Raw genomic sequence first — 19,119 nt, forward strand, 5'->3', positions numbered from 1 at the left:
TCAAAGTTCTAGAAACTTTGACAGAAGTTTTCCGTGCCAGACTCCATCTGATGATGTCACCCACATAGGAGGACTACCATCCTGTTTGCCCTAGGAAACAAATGTTGTTCTTTCTCCCAGTTTATATTTATTGAATTGTTGGCATGAACAGAAGTCCATTAAAGAAGACAAACTTTTAGTATCTTACATAATACAAGCTGGTTGATTGATTGCATATTTTTGAAAGTCATCCCTGCAAATATTTGTCTGGCACAACAAAATGGTTGAATTAGCTATTATGCAAAGTATCACTTTTGCCCTAAAGAGTAAACTTGAGACATATGAAGCCATATGGGGGAAATTTTGGAAATTGCATGGTCAGAATTAATAGCATTCAATATAGGTTGGGAATAGAATTTTTCCCCCTCGATAATGTACAATACTGATCTTTGGTACAGGTTGTGATATTACCCTTTTTCTAACTCATTGTTACTCTGGTCAGCTGGGTTTGTGTATAGATAATGAATGAGGATATGTTCTTGTTTTCATGTCCTATTTCTTCTGAAAATAAAAAGTTTAAAAAAAATCATAGACTCAGCAAAAAACAAGGATAGCAAGGATATCAAGAGGTCATCTCCTGCTTCTTTCTGCCTTAAAACAGGATTCCCTGTATCTTTATCATTTCATTATTAACATGTCATTATTTCGACGTTAAATAGTTAAATTGTATATATTATATTTATCTATTACTATGTTAAATTGTCACCCAGTTATATTGTTCCATCTGTTCTATGGTTCTATGTAAAGCCCCTCTCTCTGTTGGGCAGTTCATCGTTTTATGTAAACCGGAGTGATTTGTAATTCTCACAAGAACTTCGGTATATAAAAATTAAAAATAAATAAAAATAAATTTCAGAAAAACGTTTGTCAGACCTGCAATGATAGTGAAGCTGACCCCTGCTGTGTAGCAATATCATATAGAGAGGTACCTCACCTAGCAAGGAAGGTCTGCACCTTCTAGTTAGAACTCTAGATGGAGTCATAATGTTTCCACTTTAAATTACTGATTTGAAGGACCTTAGAAATACCTGCATATGGTTAAGGGTTTAGTGCAGAAATCTCTAGGTGGTTTTATTGTTTGTCAGCTGATCTTTACTGTCCCCAGCCTTGAAAGCTGTAATCTCACAGCATACAGATGGTGTCCATATCACAGCCCTTTAGACATTCTGTTACCCAATATACTGAGCATTTATATGTGTATATTCTTTGTCTATAGGTCTGGAAATACACTGAGTTACTCTTAGTCCTTTTTGCAGAAACTTACTTGTTTGGGGTTAAATGCCAGTGCACAATCCAAAGATTTCTTCCCCTCTAAATCCACGAAGTACAGACTAGGATTCTGAGGATCACTGTAAATCACTGGAGGCAAATTGCAATAAATGTTATGATTATTATTTAATTACTTAATTCCTTATTGAAATTAACATTAAAATGCAAATGTCAGTGTTTTACTTCTTTGTATAGGATACGAGGTAAAAAAACCCATCAAGTTTGACAAAGAAAGTAATTTAAATAATTAAAGATTTCTAATATATTGTTTTAAGTTTTTTTTTCTCTGAAACTTTACCATCATAAAACAAACTCAACAAAACAAAATCAAAGACAATACCAGGCTCTAGACTGAAAGGTCCCTGAAAAGTTATTCTCATAGATTTACATCAAATTCATCTGAATCCAATCTCCTTGAAAGCCATCACTATCAATGCTACTTTTCCAGTGATAATGTTCAGTTCAGATGGCCATGAAATCACTGTTGTCTGTGTTGGTCTTTTTAATTCAACTGAGCTATGTCCATTTCCATGACTTGCCACGCCTTCACAAACCAATCAAAGAAAAGTTGCTGGCTGGAATATTATGGTTTTCAATTAATAATACTGACAAGTTTTACTAAGAGCTGTATTTACTAAGATTTCCTCCACCCCATGACCCACAGAATGAGATGAAAATTTCGTGCACATCGACTGTATTTTAAAAAGTGCCCATAGACATGTATAAATGCCACGAAACACACATCTCAAAAGTCTTCCAAAACGGGTTGGGGCGTGGGCCTGGCCAGGAGAAGTGTGCATAAATAATTCCACGTCCTGGCTCGCACCGAGGTCCCGTGCCGCATAACTTTATTTCTGCTATAGATGATGTGTAAGTTATAAAATAAAATGATCAAGCCATTTCTGAGGGCTTAAAGGGTCTGGGGTAACTGTGGGGAATGTAGGCTATTAAACCAGGGGGATTGGAAGACCTAGCCTTAACTGGGCGAACTGGTGGATGAACTGGTAAACTAGGAATGGTGTAGGTGCCATCCCTTTTAAAATCCCTCGACTTATGTTATAGAAGTGGGATTTGCATGTCCATGCATGAGCCCACTTAAAATTAGGCACACATGTACACAGCCAGGCTATTTTATAACGTTTGCGTTTATTCGCATGCAAGTTAAAAAATAGCCACATCCCTGGGCGCGGGCTGACGCACACGTGCAAATGTGCGCCCGTGCACCAGTTTGAAAGTTAACATCTTAGTGAATCAAACCCAAAAGATTGAGCTATAGAATACACTTAACACCAGTTTGTGGTTCTTTGTCTGTGCTGTTCCATCACTACCACAAGGGGTCGCTCCCTGCTACAGAACACACCTACTGTTACTAATAATTTTTATATACAAATAAGACTACAATTATCTTGTAGCATGTCCTTGAAAACAATTTTAGGTCACTGAAATGTCTGTGATCAACAATTCTAAAGTCCAACATTGCCACAGTGTTTCGAAAACCAGCAGAAACAATGTTCAAACTGCCGATAGAAAAAAGTCAGCGTCTCTACTTTTACTCAATTCTGCATTGATCACAGAGACGTTTCAGCGACCTAAAATTTTTTTCAAGGCCATGCTACAATATAAGTTTGGTTATATTTGTATGTAAAAATAGAATACATCATACTTGGCAGCCCAGTGATTATAAAACCTTGATTCAAGAAATAGGCCTTTAGTCATACTCGCATAGTATGCAGTCAGCATCTGAGGATTAATATGATGCTCATGCCATTTTCTGATATGTTGGTGTAGTTTCAGCATTGTTTAGAGTACCGTAATCTTTATTTACGTCTACAACTTCGGATCTACCAACAGAAGCCATTCTAATTCGAAAAACATGTAAAATAAGGGACCTATAAAGAAGTCATGTTAATTTTTTTTTTACCATGCAGGTTAAACATCACTTAACTGGTAATGCACTAAATTTCATAGCACATGCACTAAAATGTAGAGTCCATAGCATGAATGCACATGCAATTAGCATTCATGTTAGCAAAAAAACAGTATAGGATCTATGCATGTTAAATAATGTGGCTACTACAAAAATAGAGCATATGTGCATAAGTATACGCAGCTTTCTTTTCCTCAAGGATCATCCCCTTGCTTTGAACCTATATAAAAGCTAGCAAGGCACATGGCACTGGTTGTCAGTTCTGAGGAGAAGTGGGAGAGCAATTGGACCCCAGGAGAGAAGGATAAAGGAGAATTCCAAGGCAAGAAACAATGTGAGAGGTGAGTGTGGGAAAGTTAGGTGGAGAGTAGACGGGAGGGGTGGTAGTGCCTGGAAGAGACTGAGAATACCGAAAGAAAGCAGAAGCAGAGACAGAAGAGGTAGTGGTGAGACAGAGAACAGAGGAGTGCACCTTGCTCAGGTGGAGGAATGCAGGACAGCAGAGCAGGGGGAATGAAGGGATGGAGACATCAAAGAGGCAATGACTCCCAAGATCACTCACCTCTTAGGTCTGTTCAGGAGGTAGAGGACCCAGAGAGGGGAGAGGCGAGGGAATGGGGGGGAAGTGCAGAGGAATAGAAGCCAAAGGCTGGACCAAGCACTAGAAAGGCATGATCATGCCAACAGATATTTTGCTTCACTCAAGAAAGAACAATCACTTTCTGGAGCTGATACCGAAAAGCTTCTGCATGCTCTCTGTGCCAGACCCCATGCCACAAAAAAAATCCCAGGCTGCAAAACAGCATATTTGAAAAAGAATAGCACCAAACATCAGTAATCTTGAGGTTACCCCAGGGCAATAAAACACATGAAACATCAATAACAGGACATGGGGAAGATGATTTTCAAAACCATTTCCTCAGTTAAAGACAGAAATCTCTGAAAACTGTTGGAAGTAGCTGTGGGCCTCACAATGCTCGTGCTTTTAACTGCATTAGAAAGGGGCATTAAAGACAAGAGAGTAAATTACTCCTGGTGAAAGGTCCACAGATGCATATGTGCCCGCTATCTGTGCAAGCAAGTTCATAAAGAAAGAAAGCATTCATAGAAGTTGCGCCAGGACCGGCTACTGAAAAGGAGCATCCAAGGGCTGGCTTTTAGAAGGATCATCCAAGAAAAGAATGTATCAGTCCAGGGCCATGGCTGTCTCCATTCTCTCCTCTGCTCTCCTGGCCTCCTCCTGCCACAGGGCCTTTCTGGCCTCCACTCCCCAACCTCCTCCTGTCTGCTGCCTCTAACTCTTCCTTAACTTCCTTTGTCTCCCACATCCCTTCCTGCTCCAGCAGTCAGCACTGTTAGCTGAGCTCTTGAAACAGGAAAATTGATTCTTACTTGCTAATTTTCCTTCCTGTAGTACAACAGATCAGTCCAGATTCCTGGGTTTTGCCTCCCTTCCAGCAGATGGAGACAGAGAAAGTTTCACAGGCACCGTCTCTTAACCCGGTGTGCCACCTGCATCTCTTCAGTATTAATCAGTACCCAAGCAGAAAATACTTAACAAAACAAACTTCTATCCAATTAACTACACTGCATCCCCTGGAATGAGCAGAGGACAAGGAAATTCGTAATTAAATTTAGAAAAAGCCATTAAAGGACTAATGAGAAGCATGTGCCATTCTTCAGACTTAATCAGAAATATTAAAGTAGACAGACTGAGCAGTCTCTCCAAAAACTCCTTTCCCCCACAGATCTGTGGTACTACAGGAACAAAAATTAGCAGGTAAGAACCAATTTTCCTTTCCCTGTACGCACCCAGATCAGTCTAGACTCCTGGGATGTACCAAAGCTTCCCTAACCTGGGTGGGACTGCTAGAGTCCTGTTCAAAGAACACTTCTACCAAAATTGTCGATGTCTATGGCCTGGACGTCCAATCAGCAGTGTCTGACAAAAGTATGTAAAGACTTCCAAGCAGCTGCCCCGCAAATCTCTTGCGGCAAAACCAGTTGGCACTCTGCCCAGGAAACCACCTGCAAACGGGTAGAATGAGCCCTTAACCCTGCCGGGACAGGATGACCATGACAGATATATAAAGACCCAATAGCCTCCTTCAACCAACGAGCTATCATGGCCTTTGATGCTTTTTGACCCTTTTTTGCACCACTCCACAGCACAAAAAGGTGATCTGACAGCCTGAAAACTGTTAGTGATCTCTAGATACCGCAACAAGGCCCTTCAGACATCCAGACGTCTCAATTCCCTTGCATGAGGCATATCCATCTCCAGATTTTTAAAGGCCAGAAGCTTCAATGACTGACTTAAGTGGTACGCTGAAACTACCGTCGGCAGAAAAGATGGAACCGTCCTCAGCGAAACTCCACAATCTGAAATCCACAAAAAAGGTTCCCTGCATGACAGGGCCTGAAGCTCAAGACATCCTTCTGGCTGAACAAATAGCTATCAAGAAAACCACCTTCAAAGTCAGATCTTTTATGATGGCCCTCTTAAGAGACTGTTATTAGAGCTCTGTTGTTAAAGCTGAGACATAGCAATCTGTTAATAACGGAGTTGCTGGAGATAGCCATCTGTTATTATTTAGAATGGTTGTGGGTGGATCCTTGGACCAGTGGCAGGTGACCACGCCCTTGGGGGAGATCCCGAGAGGGACCACTGGTCAGGCTTAGTGTAGGAGACAGACACACACTAGTTCTTTTATTAGACAATATATTAACCACCAGAGGTGGCAGAAGTGAGCTGGAAGCACCCGGCTGGGCTGTAGTCCCTCAGGTATTGGAACAGCAATCCCAAGGTGGCTGAGCTGTAGAGAAACTAAGAAAGTGAGTAGATAGGATATGCAGAGTTCTGGAACAAGTCCTTGATGATAACACTCACATCATAGTCTCTTGAGGCAGCCCAGGAGTTGGAATGCAGTAGGCCCTCGAGGAGCGAGTACCTGGTCCCAGGGAAAGCTCTGAGAGATAGATGGAAACTCATTAATGTTGTAAGCAGCGATGACTTCTTAGCAAAAGTGGTATTCAGGAGCTAGTCCGGGATGTAGGCCCTCGAGGAGCGAGTACCGGATCCGAACTGCGACCTAAAAAGAAAAAGAGAAGGCGAGGCCCCCGAGGAGTGGGTACCTCTAGTGAAGTCCGAGGAGGCAGAGTAGCTAGGTTTGCGGAGAGCAAATCCCATCTGCAGCTACCTGGAGGAAGCTAGGTAAACTTATCCCATACCTTGCTAACTCTCCTTGTTAGCGAAAACTGAGACCATAAATATCTGGAGCTGATGACGTCAACTCAGGGGAACGCCCCTGAGGTTCGCGCCAACGCCGGTACATCAGTCGGGCTGCGTGCGCTCGCCCTTAGGCATCTGGTCAACATGGCGGCTTGCAGCATCGAGCCGGTCCGGGAACAACGGAGGAGAACGGCCTGGAGACGCCGAGCAGCTAGCCTTCCATCAACACCGGAGGGAGTCGCCAACGACGTAAGATGGGCGGAGCAGAGACGTCAGACAGCGACGGACACAACAGAGACTCAAACAGCACCTCACACATGCTCCTAAGGACCAAGTTAAAGCTCCAAGAAGGACATAAATTATGAACAGGGGGGTGCAAATGCTTCACCCCACCGAAGGAAACGCACCACATCCAGATGCGCAGCCAGGGTTGCTCCATGAATCTTGTCCTGCAAGGCCGACACCTGCACTCTGAGGGAATTAAAGGATAAACCTTTCGTTAGGCCCCTCTGTAAAAAGGCCAGAATCTGCGTCACTGATGCTTTTCGAGGAATAACCCCCTGCTCCATACACCAAGACTCGAAGACCCTCCCAACCCAGACATATGCCAAAGAAGTAGAGGTCTTGGGAGCTTGCAGCAGAGTAGAAGTAACATCCTCTGGATAGCCTTTCTTCCTTAATTACCTCCTTTCAAAAGCCAAGCCACTAGACAAAAGTGATCCACTTGATTTGAAAATATAGGGCCCTGCAGTAGAAGATTTGTCAAATGGCCCAGCCTCAGGGTGCCATCCACTGCTAGATTGATCAGATCCACAAACCAAGGCCTTCATGGCCACTCTGGAGTCATGAGAATTATCTTGCCTGGGTGGACCTCTATTCTTCTTACAACTTTGCCCACTAGCAGCCACGGAGGAAACATGTAGATCAGAACATCGTGTGGCCAAGGAAATACCAGGGCATGGACCCCTCCACTCCATGCTCTCTTCCGCAACTGAAGAAACGTGGTGCCTTGGCATTCCTCCAAGTTTCCATCAGATCGATATGAAGCATGCCCCATCTACAAGAAATGAGCATCATTGCATCCTCCAATAGCTCCCATTGTCTGGGATCTAATTGTTGCCGGCTGAGAAAATCTGCTTGCACATTGTTGGATCCCACTATTTGCAATGCTGCTAGCAAGACCAAATGCTGCTCCACCAAGGACATCAGCATCTCTGCTTCCTGAGCTACCGTTCGACTCTTGGTTCCTCCCTGACAGTTGATGTAGGCCAATGTCGTAGCATTGTCTGACAGGACTCTGACTGCCCAGTTGTGCAGAAGGGGAAGAAACCTGTCCAGAGCCAACTGTACCGCCCTCATCTCTAGGCGATTGATGGACCAAGTCACTTCCTCCACTGACCACTAGCCCTGTACAGACTGGGACTGACAAACGGCCCTCCAACTGGTGAGACTGGTGTCGGTAGTCACTACCATCCACTGAGGCACCTCGAGGTCCACTCCGCGCCCCAAATGGTCCCGGTCAAGCCACCAGTAAAGACTGGACCTGGCAAACTCTGTAAGCGGCAGAAGAAGTTGAAACTGCTCTGACATCGGATCCCACCAGGATAGCAACGCTTTCTGTAGAGGTCTCATATGAGCAAATGCCCAGGGGACGAGCTCCAAAGTTGAGGCCATGGAACTGAGGACCTGTAAGTAATCCCAGACCCTGGGAACTCAGGAATTCAATACGTTTTGAACTTGCGCCTGCAGCTTGACGATCCACTCCTCCATGAGAAAGACTTTACCCACATGGGTATCACTTTGGTGAAAGTCCTCGGAGCTGTAGCTAGACCAAACAGAAGAGTGCAAAACTGAAAATGTTTTTCGAGAATCATGAATCTGAGGTATCACTGATGATCCCAGCAGAGCCCATTTCCATGGGGAAAGCACTATTTAACTGCAGAAATACCTTTAAAAATTGCCTTCTTTGATGGTAATTTTGTATTAGCGTGGATAACTTAAGCGGCAGCTACATGCATAAGTTACAGCAGTTTTCAAAGGAAACTTATCGGCGTAAATTTGCTTTGAAAATTATTCGAAATAATGCTCACAACCTCACCCAGGCAAAGATACGCCTGCTCTTTGCAGGAGGCAATCTGTATGTGCTAACTGATACACATATTTTTTTTAAATCAAAAGTATGGTGGTAATTTTCAAAAGGATTTACACACTAAGGGCCTGATTTTAAAAAGTATTTATACACTTAAAACTGGGTTTTACATGTGTAAATGCACTTTACCCATGTAAGTGGACTTTGAAAATTGCTACAATATATTCCATTGACTTGTCCATAGGATTTACTCATGTAAGTGCACTTTATCAGGCCGATGCAATATCGGGCACTCAGATCAGCGCACCACTGAACACATGGTTGTACACGCATTTTGGATGCGCTAGACTTAAGCCTGATGCAATACAAGGATTAGCACGTCCAACCTTGTGTTCAGTGGCACGCTAATAGTAGCTCATCACATGCAAATTCCACATAGATGAGGCTATTAGCTATTTACCTGCAATGCCAAAAATTACCGCATGGCCAAGGTGCCCATTGTAACGTGGCAAATTTAATACCTGCTTGGGAACAAGCGTTAAAGCATGCCGGGCTCAAGGGCTCACAAATTAAAAAAAAAAAAAAAGAATCCTGCTTTCTGTGGTTCCTCCATGATACAGTAGGAGGAACCACAGAAAGCAACATCCCCAAGTTCTGGCCTGATTGAAGGAATGAATAAATTAATATTAAGTGTCAGGCACTTAATATTAATTTATTCACTCCTTCACTTACTGCCAATTGGTCCATTCACTGCCACATGTCAGTGAACCAGCCCCCTTTCAGAAGGCTGTCCTAAAAGGGGATTGGTCCTTTCACTGACAAGTGTCAGTGAAAAGGACCAATCGGAAACAACCCTGCCAGGGGGTGGGGCAGGAGCTCTGGCCAGACTGTTACAGACGCACAGTCACTCTCCTGGGTGTCCGATGCAGAGCGCCAGGGACGCACAAATTATCCATTGTGCATCCCTTTTAATGCAGCAGCTCATTTGCCTATTGCATTGAGCACACAGGAGAGGAAGATTGGACACATGTTTTTTTACACAATGATTTTGCATTAGCCTGAAGTGCACAAATGGCTTTTGAAAACTGCTATGATAGTATGTTACATTTATACACATAACTCCTTTGAAAATTCACTTCCCCACTGCGTAAATCCAAGTTCTGCCCTGAAATGCCTATTTTTGTGTGTGTGCATAAAAGTATGCGCAAAATCTGTTATGCACACACTTTTAGGAAAACGAACTCCAGTGTATCATTTGGTCAGCCGCAGGAAAGCTCCGTGACTAGCTGCACTTAACCTCCAAGCACCTCCGATGCGGTGGGGACTCTGCCATGTAGCTCCTGACCTGGACCTCCCTATGCCATGCTTTAAAGACCCCCATGGTGGGAAAACACTTCTGCCAGGGCCAGTGATGACAACACGCGGCTAGGTACTTAAGTCTCAGCTGCACTACAGAAGTTGCCTCAGCAATAGGTCCTCCTGCTCCTGCATTCCATGTTGTTTTCATGTGTTTTCCTTGCCTTTCTCCTTGCCTAGCCTTGCCTGCCTTGTCTTCTTGTTTACCGTGTCTTGGTCCTCTGTCCTTGTCTGCCTGACTCCTAATTTGATCCTGGCTTAGACCTTGGTTGTACCTTGAACTGCTGCCTGCCCTAACTTTAGCGTGGACCTTGACACTGCCTGATCTCCACCTGCCACAACTTCATCCTGAACTTCGACACTGCTTGACCTGCGCCTTCCCTGACAGCGGCCTGGACCTCAACACCTTATGCTCCTGCTGCCCTGGCCTCTGCCTGCTAGGCTTCATCTGACCGCTCCTTATAGGACTCTCACCAGCCCTGCCAGCCCCTGGAACCCAAGGGGAACGGGGCTGGTACAGGTGAAGCCCTAGACCCAGTCTTAATAAGAGTGAGTCCACCTGCTGTCAGCATCGGCTTAGTGGGTTTGCCTGCTAGGCTGCATCAACCATGCCACAGCCCAAGGGCCCACATCCGTGACAGCGGAACAATTTTATTGCAAGCCATTTATGAGCTTAAGCCCATGTTTTATTAGCATCAATGCCTTTGAAAATGTCCTTGTTTGTGACTAGGAGAAGAATGCGTAGTACATCAAGCCCTAGGGTTGTAAGCAAAACTGTTTACAGTCATTCTGGAAATTCTCAGCACAGTGCACTCCTTTCTACAGCAGTACCTGGAAGAAAAACAATCACTAAACTCTTTATATTACAAAAAAATCCCCAGAGGATAAAAAGCCAGCTTTTAGAAACACATTGCTTTGTCAGTACTAAAAATGAACTGCAAGGATAAATCAAGATATGTGCAGAGCTTCAATTTAAATATACTGCAGTGGAACATCAAGGACAATATAAGGAGGGTCATTTTTAAGAGGTGTTTATGCAAGTAAAAATGTGTTTTTATATCACACCTGCCCCCCCCCCCCCCCACTCCAGTCAGGGTAATCGGGCATGCACTGTTTGACCCGCAGTGAGAATATAAATCATATGCATAAATAAATAAAAGGTAGTGTGGTTAGGATGGAGCGGGGGCATGCATGCAGGGATTTCATTTTGAAGTCCCCACATGTACCTTGACACACGTGCTTTGCACCCGCTTCAAACAAAATGCAAAGGTCAAGGGTAGAAAAATGCCACCTTCTCTCCCAGAGCTGGATTTTCAAAGGGAAAAAAGTACAGGGACCTGGAGGCTACACAGGGGGACATTTAATTGCTCCCCTGAGCAATAATAAAAGCCCTTTCTGCGAGTAAGGCAGCATTTTGCCCAACCATCCTGTCCGCTGTTAAAAGTATGTGCATTGGTCAACAACGTGCACAGTGATGGAGCAGAGAGGGGAACTGTGTGAGTAAACTTATCTCCTGATGATTTTGCAAATTATTTTGAAGTAAAGATCTCTAATTTAAATGAAAAATTTTCTTTATTACCACTCTCTGATGACCTCCAGTCTGTGGACATAGCTGTTTCTTGCTGGTCTGAATTTGACCCAGTTAGTTCTTCTGATGTTGTCCAAATCATTAAAAAGATGAATGCTTCAACTCGCCCATTTTCAGCCCGATTTTAAAAGGGCCATGTGCATAAATAATGGGGGTTACGCATGTGGCCGGGCCTCTCCAAAGGGGTGGGGTCTGGGCAGGTAGTGGAGGGGGCAGGCCGAGACAGCACCATTAGCCACTGCCCGGGGAAGCATGCGCCGGCAGTCAACCGTTGAGCAGAAGATACTGCTCCTCTGGAGCAGAAGTAAGTATGAATAAAAAAAGGTGTTAGATAGGAATAGTTTAGGGGTTGGAGAGGAGAGGGAAAGAGGGAAGAAGGAGAGGGTTAGGGTTAGGGAAGTTCCCTTCCAGTCCACTTCTTAATTTGGAGTGTACTGGGAAGGAACTGGGAAAGGTCTACCTGTGTCACCGTGCGTATTATTTTAAGATCCCTTACTGTTGCGTGTGTGCCAGACATCCACCCGCACATGCGTACGCGAATTATAAAATTGGGCGCATGTGCGCTTGGATATAGTATTTTATAACACGCGCATGCAGATGCAAGCATGTTATAAAATAGCCACGTCCATGTGCGCACCCAGGAACCACGCGATATGGACGCCTATGTGTCTATTTTTAAAATCGACCCCTAAATCCCTGTAGCGCTACAATCATGAGATTTTTGATTGAGAACATAAGTGTTCCTTTGAAATCACTAATCTATCTTTTGTGACAGCTATAATACCACCTTCTCTCAAAAGAGCTTCAATTTGTCATTTGATTAAAAATCCATTTGGTGATAGTCAGGATTTAAGTAATTATAGGCCAATCTCGACAAGTCCATTCCTAACAAAAGCATTTAAGCAACTACAGCAATATTTGGATGATAATTCTCTTCTAGACAATTACCAGTGCAGTTTTAGACCAAAATTTATTACAGATATGTTTAAGATCTAACTTAAATTATGTAATCAGGGGTATAGACAGTGGCTCTTGTTTCATTCTTGTCTTATTAGACTTATCTTCTGCATTTGATACCCTAAACCACACAATTCTATATTCAAGATTGAAGCAATTGGTCTAAATGATTAAGTTGTACAATGGTTTACTTCCTACTTATCTTATACAAGTTTTTCAAGTAAGGTTAAGTTCTACAACCTCATCGTGGTTTCCTCTTAAGACAGGGGTTCCACAGGGGTCATCTCTCTCAGCAGCCCTGTTTAATATATATCTCAGACCACTTTGCAAACTTCTATCTGGTCTTGGACTCCATTATTATCTTTATGCAGACGATATCCAGTTTCTGATTCCCTGTCAAAATGATGTTAAAAGTACGCTGAGCTTACTTAATATTTACCTTAATACCATCTCAACTTGGTTAGCTCATAATTGGCTGTCACTCAACATAGGAAAAACAGAGCTTATTCATTTGAATAAGCGAGGGGTTCTAAGTTTTCCTAACACATTTTGTTTTCAAGGTGTGCAAATCCCCATTGTTGATGAAGTATGAAACCTTGGAGTACTGATGAATTCTAAATTATCATTTACATCGCACATTAAATCACTAGTGAAGACATTCTATTGTATGTTAAAGATGTTACGGATTAAAACCTTATTTTGATTTTCTAACTTTTATATGGTATTACAGATTTTGCTATTTTCTAATTTAGATTTTTGCAATTCTCTATTTTTAGGATTGCCAAAATATATCCTACGATCCTTGCAAATGAAACAGAACTCTGCTGCAAGGCTCTTAACCGGTTCTTCAAGGTTCGATCACATCTCTCCGGTTTTAAAGTTACTGCACTGGCTACCGATTGAATATAGACCTCAATATAAGATTTTGGTTTTGAATCACAATGCACTAAGCCATGATGCTTCTGTCTGTCTAAATATTTTGTTAAAAATTCATCAACTTTTTAGAAACTTAAGATCTGAAAGTCAATGTTTATTAAATATTCCTAACCATAAAACCATACGGCTTGCAGACTCTTGAGATATTGTACAATCTGTTGCAGGAACAGAGTTATGGAACATATTACCATTAGCATTACGCAAGCAGGAATGTTCTAAGATTTTCAAGAAACATTTCAAAATGCATTTGTTAATTATCATTTTTTAATTAGTTTACTTTAGCAGTAAGAGCAGAAGTCAGTTGTTTTATTATTTTAAGTTTATTTTTATGCTATTTTATGCTTGCCTTTGATTATGATTTATTTTATTATTATTTTCACTATGTATGTCATTGTTTGTTGGGCTACTATGTGTTGCGTGCCCCAGCCGCGCTAAGGCCACTGCCGAGCCTGCTCACCTCTCTCCTTCCTCTGGGGGTCCTGGTCCCTCCTCGCCGGCTGCCGCAGAGAGTCACCTGCGCCCCAGACGCCCAGCGTCCGCATCTCCGGCCCCTTCCAGCTCTCAGGCTTCACGGCGTGGTTCGCATCGGGGCTTCATGTCCTCGGCCCCGCCCCTAGGCGCGTGTGCACGTGCACCAGGCCAACCTTTAAAGGCATCAAGGCGGGAAACCATTCTGCGGCGCCCAGCAATGACGTCACCTGAGCCCTGCATAATAGGCAGGGCTCAGCCGCTCACTCTTCGCCTTGGCAAACGGGTAGTCACCTCGAATGAAGCTAGTTGCCATCCTTGTTCCTGTGCTTGTTCCAGTGTTCCTGCGTTCCTTGTTCCTGTGCTTGTTCCAGTGTTCCTGCGCCTGTTCCAGTGTTTCAGTGTCTGTTCCTGAATTTCTTCGTTCCTGTGTCTTGTTCCATGTTCCGCTACCCAGGTATGGGTACGGGGCATCCTCGGACTGATGCCCCGTACTGACCTCGACTTGCCTCTGACCTCACTTGGACTGATTCCCGGAACTGACCTCCGCTTGCCTTTTACCACATTTGGACTGATACCTGGAACTGACCTCTGCTTGCCTCTGACCACGCTTGGACTGATACCTGGAATTGACCCTTGCTTTGACTGACCACCCTCAGACGGATACCCTGGCTTTGACCCTTGCACTAAATTCCGACACTATCTTTGCTCTTCCTGCGACCACCAGGCCCCCTTGCCTTGAAGCCACCTGCAGCCTTCCTCGAGCTAGACCACTAGGCGCTGCCTACCCTGCCCGGAGGACATTCAGTTCCGGTCTAACTACCAGGATGTCTTCTCAAAACAACAAGCCAACATCTTGCCACCTCTCCGGAAGTTTGACTGCCCAATCGATTTGTTACCTGGTACCTCGCCTCCCAAAGGAAGAACATACCCACTCTCGCTTCCCGAGACTCAGGCCATGTCGGCCAACATCAAGGAAAACCTGGCCAAAGGATTCATCAGGCCTTCTACGTCCCCCACAGGTGCCAGATTCTTTTCTGTAAAAAAGAAAGATGATACCTTAAGGCCGTGTATTGACTACCGCGGACTGAATGCTGTCACCCCGCAAAGACCGGTACCCACTCCCGCTCATTAGTGAGCTATTTGACCGGCTCCAGGGGGCCCGGATTTTTACCAACCTGCATGGGGCCTATAATTTGGTCCGCATTCAGCCCGAAGACATTTGCAAGATGACGTTCAATACGTGAGATGGACACTACAAATACGTCGTGATGCCCTTTGGGCTATGTAACGCCCCGGCCATCTTCCAGAGAATGATGAATGAGATCTTCCGAGACCTCCTATACTCCTATGCTGTAGTCTATTTGGATGACATCTTGATCTTCTCTAAAGACATGGAATCCCATCACTGTCATGTCCAGACCGTCCTCCAGTGGCTTAGGAGCCACCATCTCTAAGCCAAACTTGAGAAATTCCTCTTCAAACAATCCAGCCTCCAATTTCTGGGCTACATCATTTGCAGCCAAGGATTTACCATGGACCCAGACATACCCCAAGGTATTCGTGACTGGCCCCAGCCTGTTGGTCTACGGGCTCTGCAAAGGTTCTTGGAATTCATGAACTATTACCATCACTTTATCACAGACTACTCCATGCTAGCCGCTCCACTCACCGCTATGACTAGGAAAGGATGTAACCTCTCGGAGTGGAGTCCTAAAGCCCAGTCTGCATTCCAGGCCCTCAAGGAGGCCTTCCGTACTGGTCCCTGTCTCCGTCATCCAGACCCAAACCGTCCATTCACTGTAGAGGTTGACGCATCTGCTATTGGCGCAGGGGCGGTCCTCAGCCAGTACTCCACAAAAGGAGCCCTAGTCCCATGCTCCTTTTACTCCCACAAGTTCTCACCCACTGATCGTAATTACACCATTGTGGACCGCAAAATCCTGGCCGTTAAGCTGGACCTCCAGGAGTGGTGTCCCTGGCTTGAGGGGGCTCAACATAAATTCACCATCTACATGGACCACAAAAACCTAGAATATCTGAAGGAAGCCCAGTTACTGAATGCACGCCAGGCCCGCTGGGCCCTCTTCTTTGCGCGATTCAATTTTAAGTTGTGCTACCGCCCGGCTGTGAAGAATCTCCGTGCTGATGCACGGATACCCCCGAATCTCCAACTCACATTACAGATCCCACCTGCATCTCCCTAGCAGCTACTACCACAATGCCACCTGATAAGATGGTGGTGCCATGTTGTCTCCAAGAGCGAGTACTATGCTGGCCCAAGACTCTCGACTCGCTGGTCACCCCGGTCACCCCGGTCGGGCGCGGACCTTGGAGATGCTCCCCAGTCATTACTGGTGGCCCAGCATCATGAAGGACTCTCAGGATTAAGTGGATTCCTGCCACGTCTGTACCCAGCAGAAGATGCCCACTGGACTCCCGTGGGGTCTTCTCCAGCCTCTTCCGGCGCCTACGGAGCCATGGACAAACCTCGCCACTGACTTCATTGTGGAATTACCCCTTCCAAGGGGAACACTGTGATTTGGGTCATCATAGACCGTTTCACCAAGATGGCCCATTTCGTACCTCTGCCTAACCTGCCTTCAGCTCCCGAACTGGGTCGCCTCTTCTTGAACCATGTTTTTCGCCTTCATGGGCTCCCGAAGGAGATCCTGTGGGACCGAGGTCCACAATTCACTGCAAAGTATTGGAGGTCACTTTGTCGCAAATTCAACATTACTTTGAATCTAACCTCTGCCTATCATCCTCAGGCGAACGGCCAGTCTGAACAGACTAACCGGTCCCTAAAGGCCTTCCTCCGTTCCTATGTGAATGACCAGCAGAAAAATTGGGCCGATCTCTTCTCATGGGCAGAATTTTCTCACAATACTCATGTCACAGCCATCACAGGAAGCTCCCCATTCCATGTTGTTTATGGCCGGCAGCCCCGTCTGCCACTTCCAGTTCCCTTAAGTGCACCATCTCCAGCAGCCCAAGCTACAGCCCAGTCCATTCAGCAACTCTGGAAGCAAGTCACCAGAAACTGGGCCAAGCCGCCAAACGAGCAAGAAGAATCGTGGATACTCATCGCCGCGTTGCCCCCACGTTCCTTCCAGGCCAGAAAGTATGGCTTGGTACCAAGCACATTTGCCTCCGTCTACCCTCACTCAGACTTGGACCTAAGTATGTGGGACCCTTCACAGCACTACAACGAGTTGGAGCCGTGTCGTATTAACTCCGACTTCCTCCTAGCTTGGGGATACATAACACGTTCCACGTGTCCCTCCTCAAACCTCTTGTCCTGTCATGGCCCTCTCGACGTCCGCCACTTCCAACCCAAGTTTCTGCTGAACCTGACATCAAACTTCGAGTACAAGAGGTCCTGGACGTCGGACGGCAGAGAAGGCATTGAGAGTACCTCCTATCGTGGGAGGGGTTCGGTCCCAAGGAAAATTCCTGGGAGCCCTCACATAAAATCCTCGACAAAGCACTTTTACAATAATTCCATTGCTCCTATCCTCAGAAACCTCAACCGAGAAGGGGGAGGCCTGGGGGGGGGGGGCTACTGTTGCGTGCCCCAGCCGCGCTAAGGCCACTGCCGGGCCTGCTCACCTCTCTCCTTTCTCTGGGGGTCCTGGTCCCTCCTTGCTGGCTGCTGCGGCGAGTCACCTGCGCCACAGATGCCCAGCTTCCACGTCTCCGGCCCCTTCCAGCTCTCAGGCCTCACGGCGTGGTTCACGTGAGGCCTGAGAGCTGGAAGGGGCCGGAGACGGGAAGGTGCCACGGAGCGGTGGGAAACCGCTCCGTGGCACCTGGCAATGACTTCAACTGAGCCCTGCATAAAAGGCAGGGGTCAGCCGATCACTCTTCGCCTTGGCAAATGGTTCGTCACCTCGAGTGAAGCTAGTTGCCGTCCTTGTTCCTGTGCCTTTTCCAGTGTTACTGCGTTCCTTGTTCCTGTGCCTGTTCCAGTGTTCCAGAGTCTGTTCCTGAGTTTCTTTGTTCCTGTGTCTTGTTCCACGTTCCGCTACCCAGGTAATACCTCCTCGGACTGATACCCGGTACTGACCTCGGCTTGCCTGCCCGGAGGACCTTCAATTCCTGTCTCATATCCGTGGTCTCCGGTACTCTCTGTTCCGGTCTAGCTCGTTTGTTCCCCGCCAGACATGCACCCCTACTCTTAGTGGGCACACCTCTCCGCTACCTCTCCGAGAGACCCCAGAGGCCCACCTAAGCCCAGGCAGCGCAGGAATCCAAGGGCTAAACCCGCTGAGCCCCCGTGCTGTTATTGGTGAAGCTCCAGTTTGCCTTGTGTGCTCCGCTTCCTGGCGGCAGGTGCCCTCTGAGAGGACCATACCAATCCTGTGCCAGGCCAAGTGTCCACCACCAGCGCAACACTATGCAAGTTGTAAGTTGTAATCATTATGTATGTTTTATTGTCAGCCGCTTAGAATTTTAGATGATGTGGCAAATAAATGTTTAAATAAATAAATACAGAAATAAATAAATAGAATAAACTATGCCTGGTAGCTTCCAACTAAACAATTATTCACAGAGAAATCAGGCACAATCTCTAGGCATTAAAAGTACTTCCTGTACCTGAAAGTAACTCACCTTCAACTACCAATTAAAAGGCGGGAACTAAATACAAAATAACATTTAAAAAATGAAAAATAATTGTTTCAAGGACATTAATCAAAACAAAAGCCTGTGCTAATTTTTGCTTTGATTATTGGTGCAAACTCCATGAGTAGAAACGCCCGTGGAGTTTGTACCAATGCAGGCAGTTTTGATTGTTGTCTCCATAGTCACAGGGCTGGTGCTGCCACAATGCGAAAGAGGTGGTCACCTAGAATGCTAAACATGGGGCAGGGGATGCAAAATCCCCAGCACATGAGCAGCAGAAAAAGTGAGAGAGACCCAGGGCTGTCCGCAGAGCTCATACCACTGGCAGATGAAGGAGGAGGGGCCCAGGGCGAAAGCAGCAGTAGTCATGGCCTTAGGAAGGGAAAGAGAGGGAAATGAATGCTGGGGAGGGTTGGAGAGAGAGGGAGGGAGGTCCTGAATGGGAAGGCAGAAAACAGAGAGAAAGAGAGGTTACTAGATGGGTAGGGGAAGAAAGAAAGAGTCTGCTGGGGGGATAAGCTAGCAAGAGTGTATGCTGAGTAAGTGTGGGGATGGAGAGCGTGTGTAGAGTGGGTGATGGCGTAGAAAAGGTAAGAAGATACTGAATGAGTGGGAGTGGAGAGAAAGAGTGA

At 45.6% G+C, this 19,119-nt stretch overlaps 1 protein-coding gene across 1 annotated transcript in view; it reads right to left on the reverse strand.

The window, feature by feature from the left end:
* Positions 1 to 19,119, reverse strand: part of CFAP47 (cilia and flagella associated protein 47) — a 1,765,744-nt gene that overhangs the window by 1,415,149 nt on the left and 331,476 nt on the right. Inside the window, exon 21 of the mRNA XM_029603108.1 lies at positions 1,304 to 1,398. Within this exon, the coding sequence (XP_029458968.1) occupies positions 1,304 to 1,398 (95 nt within the window). The remainder of the gene's footprint in view (positions 1 to 1,303; positions 1,399 to 19,119) is intronic.

The sequence above is a fragment of the Rhinatrema bivittatum genome, chromosome 5 (genome assembly GCF_901001135.1).
Source record: "Rhinatrema bivittatum chromosome 5, aRhiBiv1.1, whole genome shotgun sequence".
NCBI classification, from domain to species: domain Eukaryota; kingdom Metazoa; phylum Chordata; class Amphibia; order Gymnophiona; family Rhinatrematidae; genus Rhinatrema; species Rhinatrema bivittatum.